Source organism: Formica exsecta, unplaced genomic scaffold (assembly GCF_003651465.1).
Source record: "Formica exsecta isolate Colony F162 unplaced genomic scaffold, ASM365146v1 scaffold90, whole genome shotgun sequence".
NCBI classification, from domain to species: Eukaryota; Metazoa; Arthropoda; class Insecta; order Hymenoptera; family Formicidae; genus Formica; species Formica exsecta.
In genome coordinates, this window is record NW_021853667.1 from 255,485 (window position 1) to 265,143 (window position 9,659).

General features: G+C 36.2%; 2 protein-coding genes across 5 annotated transcripts in view; both read right to left on the reverse strand.

The window, feature by feature from the left end:
• LOC115245076 (alpha-ketoglutarate-dependent dioxygenase alkB homolog 7, mitochondrial-like) overlaps positions 1-7,074 on the reverse strand; it is a 9,351-nt gene extending 2,277 nt beyond the window's left edge. Inside the window, exons 1-13 of one of the 4 annotated variants that reach the window (XM_029823175.1) lie at positions 6,335-6,479; positions 6,070-6,243; positions 5,864-5,969; positions 4,166-5,786; positions 3,831-4,065; positions 3,533-3,750; positions 3,058-3,398; positions 2,788-2,968; positions 2,513-2,661; positions 2,217-2,389; positions 1,582-1,828; positions 1,258-1,377; positions 571-774 (exon numbers count right to left, since the gene is read on the reverse strand). In XM_029823175.1, the coding sequence (XP_029679035.1) occupies positions 571-774; positions 1,258-1,377; positions 1,582-1,828; positions 2,217-2,389; positions 2,513-2,661; positions 2,788-2,968; positions 3,058-3,398; positions 3,533-3,750; positions 3,831-4,065; positions 4,166-4,356 (2,059 nt within the window). In that variant the 5' untranslated portion in view covers positions 4,357-5,786; positions 5,864-5,969; positions 6,070-6,243; positions 6,335-6,479. Of the gene's footprint in view, positions 1-6; positions 775-1,257; positions 1,378-1,581; positions 1,829-2,216; positions 2,390-2,512; positions 2,662-2,787; positions 2,969-3,057; positions 3,399-3,532; positions 3,751-3,830; positions 4,066-4,165; positions 5,787-5,863; positions 5,992-6,069; positions 6,244-6,334; positions 6,597-6,825 lie in introns of those variants that run through there. The other 3 variants (XM_029823173.1, XM_029823177.1, XM_029823176.1) reach the window with 3 other exon arrangements.
• Positions 7,075-7,234: 160 nt separating this feature from the next.
• Positions 7,235-9,659, reverse strand: part of LOC115245079 (eukaryotic translation initiation factor 3 subunit J) — a 4,817-nt gene continuing 2,392 nt past the window's right edge. Inside the window, exons 5-6 of the mRNA XM_029823181.1 lie at positions 8,317-8,490; positions 7,235-8,200 (exon numbers count right to left, since the gene is read on the reverse strand). Coding sequence (XP_029679041.1) covers positions 8,007-8,200; positions 8,317-8,490 — 368 coding nt within the window. The 3' untranslated portion in view covers positions 7,235-8,006. The remainder of the gene's footprint in view (positions 8,201-8,316; positions 8,491-9,659) is intronic.

A 9,659-nucleotide genomic window follows, 5' to 3' on the forward strand; every position in this document is an offset into this window, starting at 1 on the left:
ATCGGAAGAAATCGGCTAGGTACTGTAATCGCGATTCCGAACTGTCACGACGTTTTGACTCTTTCGACTTGCTTCGATCGCGCTTCTTACTCTTGACTCGCTTCGCGGTACCCACCAAAGTGGACGCTACGTTTTGCACGAAATTCGTGGAGCACGAATGCTCCCACTCGGGCGGTGGCCTTTGGTGGCACTTGGATGACGTGGTTTTCGATGTAGCAACCGGACAACTGATGGGCGCCCGTTGTCCTATTATCGCGGTTTTTACGGGGTAATCATCGTTGGTTGCCGACGATAATCCTTTTACGTTTTTTACGGGTTCCTCCGAAAAATGGGTTTTATGATTGTTCGGCGAGGGATTTTTATTATGCAGAACCACGGACTCGTATATGTCGTTGTCCAGAATAACGAAGTCCTCGTCTATGTTGGGTGTATAGCGCATACCTTGCACGATGTTGTCGAACGAACTTTGCGGCGTTATGTCGTTATAACTACTACTACTACTACTACAACCCGGCTGATTGTCTATCAGATTATTGGCCGAGGAGTACAATTTTCTGGTGGTTGGGTTACCTATTTCCTGTAGAAGTGGGGAGCGATGCGCGTTCGCCAACAGGGCTGTACGCAGCGGTGTCTTTTCAAGATCTGGCGCGGAACGGGACCAGCGTTTGCCGCCAGGAGAGGCGGGATTCGGCGGCTGGGTGATAATAGCCCCGCGTTCACGTTGATGTAGCGTCGACGGTCCCCAAGTCTTACCCTTAACTCCATCCGCCGGTACTAAACGGAGAAAGAAAAAGAAACAGAATGCTACTCACTACGATACCAACTACTTTTCTCTTCTCCTTTGCTTATTCGGCACGTAGGGTAGATAAGATAAACCTTCTTTACGGATATACTCTTCAGTAAGCGACTGTATATGTAAAATATAATTGTGCACAGTAATTTCAGCAATTTATGTGTGTGTATGTGTATATATACACACTTGTACAATAATAAGACACTCTAGCTCAAAGTAATTGTGATTTTTACAAAAGAAAAGGAAATTTATAACAATAATTGTGCACACCATGCCGAAAAAAGTATCGATACGAATAAAAGTACAAAGTGTCTACCAGAATACAAACAGTGTAACACTCAAATTATCCAATTACAATTTCTAATGCGTATGATTTGCTCGTAAAGTCACTCAAAATTGCACAATACATCGTCATAATCACGGTACTACTGAAAGCGATATTTCATAGTGAAAAAACTACTCACATGCAATCGCTCTGAGTCTCGGAATGCTGGGTGAGCCTGGTGGACTGTTAGGTCTCGACGGATTCCTCACCTTGCCTCGATCTAAGGCAGTGTGCTGAACGGTGATGGTGTGACGAAAATCTAAACAATATGTTCCCGACCATTAATCCAAATATATGATACACTGTTTCTAATGTATGTGTGTGTGTGTGTGTGTTTTTAAATAAAAGATAGAATTATTATATACAAGAGTAACGCAATAAAGTTTATGAGATATTTACGGCGCTGCGCGATATCAATTGTAACAGTCAATAAAAATGTAGGAAGAATAAATAATTTTCATACCTGATGGTGCACTAATGTTGCTCCCAGGTTCTTTCTTATTTAATCTTAATCGCGACTTTTTAAATTTGCCGCGTCTCTTGTTCGGTGTAGGCGTGTTTTGCTGTTGTATGATCATTACAGTAAGTTCCCGCTCCAAGAGATCTATCTCGCGCGCGGCCAATTCTTGTTCTCGCATTCTCAAGTTTTCCTCATGCTGTCTCTGTTGCACTTGTGCCTTCGTGAGTTCCTCTTCTCTACAGCGCAGCTCCTTGTAAATAAAATTTAAAAAACACGTTAACAAATTAATTTTCTAAATTTAATTACCATAGACGTGCTCAGAGTTTTTATCATACTTAAAATAATTTATTCAACGCATAAAAAATAAAAAAGAACAGATATGTAATACTTTCTGTAATACTAATTTCTTAATTAAAACTCTTTTGTTTTGTCTTACCTCTTCTAAAGAACGGCATGCCTTTGTAAAGCATTTAAAAACGATTGTAAGCATTATTCATTTATTATACATGTTTATATACATATAAAAATCAAATTTTATATGAATAAAATTATTTGAAAAAATACAATGACATGATTAATCAAATGATTCCAATTATCGATATGTAAATAGCTTGTATAATAGCTAACATAATGTATACCTTTTCCTTCATGCGCAATCCGTGCAGAACTTCTTCGATTTCCAGCCTCCAATCTTCCTGCATCGTGTGAAAAGATTCGTGTGGTGTTGCCGCAAATGCATTGCACACCTCATCCAAAGCTGTTAAAATATCCACAAATCCAGGACGAGCATGACTATCTGATGCCCAACATTCTGTATAACAATTATATTTAATATCATAATTGTTCAGCTCGATAAGACATTGTAGCATTTGAGAAAAGAATATCTTTTTCTTATTGTTAATCTATTATACTTGTCATATTGTTAATATATTACCTTCCATGAGGACCCTCCAGGGTTGAGGGCAAGTAGATGGTATAGGTAAAGTCAACTTATTGACGGCGACACCATATGCTACAGCCAGAGCATCGATACCCTTGTACGGTGTTTCCCCCGTCAAAAGTTCCCATAACAGCACGCCATAACTATCAATAAATATTATAAATATTCTAACAAAAATTAGAACAAATAGATAAATAAGTGAGAAAAAGAAAGTTTTTTTATGCTTTAGATAATAATAAAGCTGACAGTACACATGTAAAGAGACTAACCTCCATACATCACTGGCTTTACTAAAGATACTCTTTTTAATAACTTCTGGTGCCATCCAAGCATATGTGCCAGCCGCCGACATACGAGTCGTTTTATAAACTTCTCTCGCCAATCCAAAGTCTGTGATCTTCAGAGTTTTGTGTTGGAAGTCATCATTCTCAATTGGCTCACTCAGTAATACTGTGTCAACATAAAAAACAATTCAGAGTAAAAATGTAACACAACTTGTTACTGTACGCGCATTATCAATTAATATTAAAATATCTTACCATTGGAACTTTTTAGATCTCTGTGAATAAGACTTATAGGGGCCTTATTGTGAAGATAATCCATGCCCCTAGCAATTTGTATCGCCCAATCGACTAACACACTGGGCCTTATTTTCCTGCCACTAAGGACTCTATTAAGACTGCCGCCACGAGCATACTCCATCACAAGACACATATTAGGCATCTTTAAGCACACTCCTTCCAATTGCACAATATTTTCATGTTTTAACAACCAAAATAACTTTGCTTCCTGTCGTACATTTTCTAATGTTACACTGGGTTCCTCGCCTGCATCTTGGCGCGCAGCTTTCACGGCTACCTCGCGTTTCTTCCAAATACCCCTAAAAATAAACATACAATTTCATTAAAGAAATGTACTGAAAAAAATTTGTATATCTCAAAATTATTTTTGAATCAGGATATCAGAATCTTTTCCATGAAACATTTCTAAAATATAATAATGAAGCCTATATACCTATATACTTTTCCAAATCCTCCGACTCCTATAACTTCTTCCAGTTGCAACTCCTCAAAATCAATCTCAATAGGTTGGACTTTATCAATCACCGTCGAAACTCGATCGATACTTTCTGACTCTGCGACGAAATTGGCTGGAAAAATTCCAACTTTTCCACGAATTTTTCCAGTCCACCATCCCTCGTCGCCTGAGATTTTTGCATCCTTAGATAAAACCTATAGTAAAAAATAACAATTGTATCACATTTGTGTGTCCTAACATAAAATAATTCTGGAATATTTGGGAATAAAGTCACCTCAACAGTTTCCCCCCTCTGCAGGGATAACTCGTCTTCACCCTGAGCAACATAATCAAAAAGGGCTGTGAAGATAATGGTACTGTTGTCTTGTCGCGATTGAGAAGAGGAATGTGTGCCGTGAGAGGGACTAGTCTGTTGAGAGACAGTTCTTGCAGTTCCACCACTATGCGTATCAGAAACACTGCTATCCGACATATTGTTGTTGGATGTACGTCCATATATGTATCCGTAACTGCAAGAAAAATTTATCGCACACATATATCACTGGAGGTACACAGATTTTGTCACACTTCAGAGAGAGAGAAAGAGAGAGAGAACGTATTCTTGTTTACCTAGTGGTATGACTATTAGTTCTGCTATTGTGCTGATATCGCGGCGACGAATTGGCCGTGTTCGGACTATGAGGATGTGAGGAGCCATTCTCTGGATAGAGTAGGAAACGCTCGCTCCGATGACGAGCGTCCGGTTGTCCGTGGTCCATCAAGGTAGACAAGCCTCTCGCCGATAGCCCGGCTGGCGGCATATGGCTCGACACTCTCCTCGCTCCTCTCTTCTGTAGCGTAAATCACACCCTCTTTCCCTCTCTTTAACCGCACGTGAGGATATCCTCGTTCACAGGAATACAAGATACCGTGATTACGATTCTCTCTTACTACTTCCCGTTTCTCTTTCTATTTATTCTACTTGTCTTACCGCAACTAGGTAAGCACGGATACGATTTAGAACAACTGAGAAATGTTATCGTTCTGTCGCGAGACGCATCTTCTTCGGCAACAACGCGCGGTCCCGGATGCTGCGGAACACACGTCACAGCTCGCGTTCACATCGAGTTCACAACACTCCGGATCCTCTCGTCGACCGCGGGTAATAAAACGGCGAGCGCGAAATCGAGTCGTTATCGTCACCACCGCGTCGCTTTCCATCGGAAAAAACGACGATATTTATACTAGAAAAAACGATGCCGTTCCCCGCTTAAAAGCATCCCGCGCACAAAAACAATTTCATCACCGGGGAGATCGTCGGGACCGGCATTCTGAGGCGCGTGTCCGCGAACGGCGACGCACGGGGGGGCGGCGCGGGGGGGTCCCCGTACGTCTTATCACGGGGTACGCTCCCCGCTCGGGTCAACTCGGCGCCGAGACGCGGAGATTCCGGAGGCCGCGGCACGCTCTCGACGAAATCACACTCGCGGGCAGATCTCGCGTCAGGGTGTGTATACCCACAAGCCCACTCTGTGTTGACGGGGCTGTCGTGTTCCTTCGTCGCCCAGGTCGCTCCTGTCGAGCGAGCAGCTGACTCAAGTGGGATTCAAGCAGACACGCTCCGAGGCCCCGTGGACGCGACGCACCGCGTCAGCCCGCAGCTCGCGTATGTCCGATGCCACATTTAACGATGGAAAACGGAGCAGCGCTCATAGCAATAACCTAACGGACGCCATGTTTCGTACGACGGCCCCCGCCATCGACAGGCGCTCGTAGACGGTCGCCATGCTGCTGATTTCGACCCCGCGTCCAGCAGCGCCTCTGTCGTCCCGAGCGAGAACTATCGACGGCCATATTTTGGCGGCAATTTCGAACGACGCTTCGGAGATCTCTTTTGAATTGTATGTATGTATGTAAGAGAAATGTTCAATAAAAGTTTCGATACATTGCGAAATATAATTAGACGCTAATAACATAGATTAATGTTAATTCCTATTTCAATATACTTTGTGTGTTCATTTTAAATAACATATTTTATTTAAGTTCTCTTGCTCTGATTAAATTTCAGATATTTACAGATATCTTCGCAGTGAGATTTCTTAATTATATAGCTGAGTTTCCACTAATTTCAGGATCAGGTTCGCTTCTGCATATTATAGAGATACGTCTACTTTTTGGTACATGTCGTCCCTCGAAATATGATTCCTCAGATTTGAGGATTTCGTGATTGTACTTGTATCTCGCAACACCGCTAAAATATATGAAAATATACTTATAAATACTTGATAATAATGAACAAAATATAATAAATTGAGAGAGAGGGAGAACCTCATAATATATAACGATCTCCTTGGTAGCAAGAAACACTCGACGCATTCTTTCTCATGTCCTTCCATTGTCAATTTCATCACACTGTCAGTCAACAAACTTAATCCTGCAATAATGCCCCCACAGAACTGTAAAATATTTTAACAGAAATATATGTAGACATTTAAAGAAAAGTTTTAAAGAAAATAAAGATAATCTTTTATTACCCTGACGCTGTCGATATGTGGTTTTATCCATCCTTCGGAGGCTAAATCTAATATATGTACAAGGGAGAGCTGCGTCATTTCAGGTGGGAATGCTTTCTTACGAACTCTGTCAAGAATTTGGGAATTATCCTTGCTCCACTTTTTCCATTCTGTCTCTCTATAACCATGTATCGCCTACAAAAGACAAATCAAAATACAAGATATCCAAGAAATTAAAATTAAATATTTCTATATATATAGTGTTAATCAATCTCATTTCACTAACATTATCCCAATGCGAATATTCATAACGTAATCGTTTCATGTAAGGATCAACCTCCTGTATCAGGATATCCTCCTCTTCCTCGCTAATAAAATCCGGAAGAACTTTCATAGTGTTATATAATTCTATTTTCCAATCCTTTGGAACACTTTCATTCGATTCTTTCATACCTGAATTAGAACTGGCAATATGTTTTGAGCTAGTGTGACAAAACGCTCTATTTACATTGTGAAATAATAAACGCAACGCCATTTCCTAAATTGACCTGAATATTGTTACTGAATATAATCAAAACAGATCACACAAAATGCTAAAAATTAAATTAAACATTCATCTTGGAGACTTCTAAATCTTTCTTTTTTTAAACTATCAAAATCGAGCAAACCACTATCTACATCATAAAACCGTGCATCTTGTGTAATTGCACACAATACTAATCAGATAAAAATTAAAAAAGAAATTTGATTTTCTTTATAATTGCATGTATCAATCACCAATTCTCATTATCTTTGAACAGCACATATATAGGTTATGTGTTCAAACAATTCGATAATTCTGAGGAAACTACAAGAATCATTTTTCATTTACTTCATTATCATTTACTTCATTTCACTGTCAACTTTCAAAAGGGCTAAAAACGCATGTGTAAACAAAAAATGAAAGTTTAAATATTATATATATTTGCGTGAAATATTATCGTTTATTTTCATGACATATATATTGTTAAGTTAAAAGCGTATCACAAGAAACGAATGTTTTTCGCCTAGCACTTGAGACGATTTTTTTTTTTTTTATCATGTAAACATTTTTTTTTAATATGGGACTCTCCTATATTATGTATATTATGATAATACGAATCTGTCGCCTTGCAGCGAATATAGTTGTATCAACTAGTATGAATAGTTTAAAAAAAAAAGAGAGAAAAAAAGGAGTAATTTATAATCAACCTTTATTTAGGAATATACTCTTTTCAAAACCAACTTGTAATTGATCTTCAATAAAGGTATGTGTGTATGGGTATATATATGTAAGTATGTATAAGCTGTGTTATATATAAAATTTCCATACTGTGTGTAATTACAGAATTCAATTTGCAATGACGCAACTATATAAAGACGAGTTTTCCTTCTTAACAGTTTACAGGATACGAATACAACCCAAAGATATGAATGTAATTTCACCCTTTCCGCTCTACTTAATGTTAATAGATTCACAATTGAGGAATAGTTAGAGTTGCGCAAATATTACATACAACATTTTCAGTTTTAATGTTAAAAATATGATTATTGATATTAATATATATTAATATAAATTAAATTGAAAATTTAATAAATGAATGACACATGAATAAAAATCCGATAAAACTCAACATGTAAATCATAAAAACGTTTAACTCTGTTCCAAGTAACTACGAGTATATATCACCACTATAGTTATTGAAGTGTTTGCTTTTAAGCATTTTCGTCGATAATATACTAGTTTTCATTTCTATTTCTTTATCTTTTTAGGTGTAAACGGTACCATGGATTATAGTTTAAACTGTTTTTCTGTTGTACATTTTGGTTACAATTCAATATGCAGAAAATACAAATATAAAGTTTCTGTATAAATCTGCAAATTAATATTTCTCTGCGTTTATTTAGGCGACTAGAATGTATGAATATGTGAAAAGTCGCTACATAAAATCGTCGTATTCATCATATACATAATCACCATATTCGCTTAACAAGGTGTTGTCGCCCTCGATTTTGAGCTTGGCCTTTCCTTTTCCCTTACTCTTTTTGGCCTTTTCGCCCTTTTCCATCTTTTGCTTTTCGATAACAAAGTTGTCAACTATAGTTTTCACCTTTTTCAAGTAATGTGACGATACTGAAATAAACATTGTTCGAATATAAAATGCTGGTATTCCAGCTTATTGTGATAAAAATAATATCATATCCCAAATGTTTTTTTAAAATATCAGCTATTAATAAAGATATACTAACAATTAAGAGCAATGGATTTTATAAGCTCTTCTGCAAATGCTGGAAATTCTGCGTGTTTGTTAAATTGATTAATTTTTTGCGAAAGTATTGTGCCAAATTGCTCAAACTCCTCTTTTGTATCGGGTACCATGGTATCAATCGACTCATTTGCTACCTCTGTCACACCTGTCACACCTGTAATGTAAATATGATATACATACATATATGTTAAAACTTCGTTTTTGTTATAAGATATAATAAATTAATACAATAAAATATCAAAAATAATAAAATTTCAATAAAATAATATTTTTCATAACTTTCATATTTCATTCTATTTTGATAAATATTAGATCGATTATAATATAACATTATGTGAAAAATTTTTCATTAATATGCTACATATTTATACTTCAATAGAAAAAATACATGCAAAAGAGAAATACTTGTTATATACATTATATTGTAAATATAATATTGCATTTCTCAAATGATTGTGCATTTGAACAGATTTTGTTTAGCATCCTGTATATTGCACATATGCATCAAAAGAGTTGATCAGGAACGGTACAGGAGACAGATAACAGATGAGAGATAAGGTTACAAAAAACTAATGCAACAATACAAAAACACAATTTGCATAGAATAGCAATTTTTATTAAAATACAACAACATCAGTAATAAATTTAAATGTATAGATTGTAATAAATTTAAATGTTTGTATATATTCTCTTTCTCTCTGTCTGTCCCTTGTGTCTGATACAGTTCCTATCATGAACCAATTATAAATCTAATATGGCTAGATAATGGTAATATAATTTATATATAAAGCGACATTATGTCACAAAATTGTTAAATTAATGTTAATAAAAATATTCCAAGACACACATACACATATTTCATATATGTGTATGTATATGTAGCCTTGTATTTAATCCTTTTTTAATGATAAAATTTGTAATACTCTACAATTTACTCTACAATTTGGTGCATATGACAATTCGCATTATTGCCACAACACAAATAGTTAGTATAACATTAATATTTGTTAATTTTTCAATTATCACACTTGTAGAAAAATAATAGCTATTATCATTATCGCAAAGCAAAGATGCTTACACCATCTCATGCATATTTAAGAAAAATGCAGTCATTTAATATAATATAATTATAAACAATACTATAATGATAATATACACTTATGTGGCAAAGATATAATGAGATTTATGCACTCTCTTGAAAATTGTCTTTATCAAATTAAATATCTGACATCTATGTAATATCTTTTAAGAAAATGAAAGGATTTTTTTTTAGACATCAATTAAAAATTATATATATTATAAATAGAGATATATATATATATA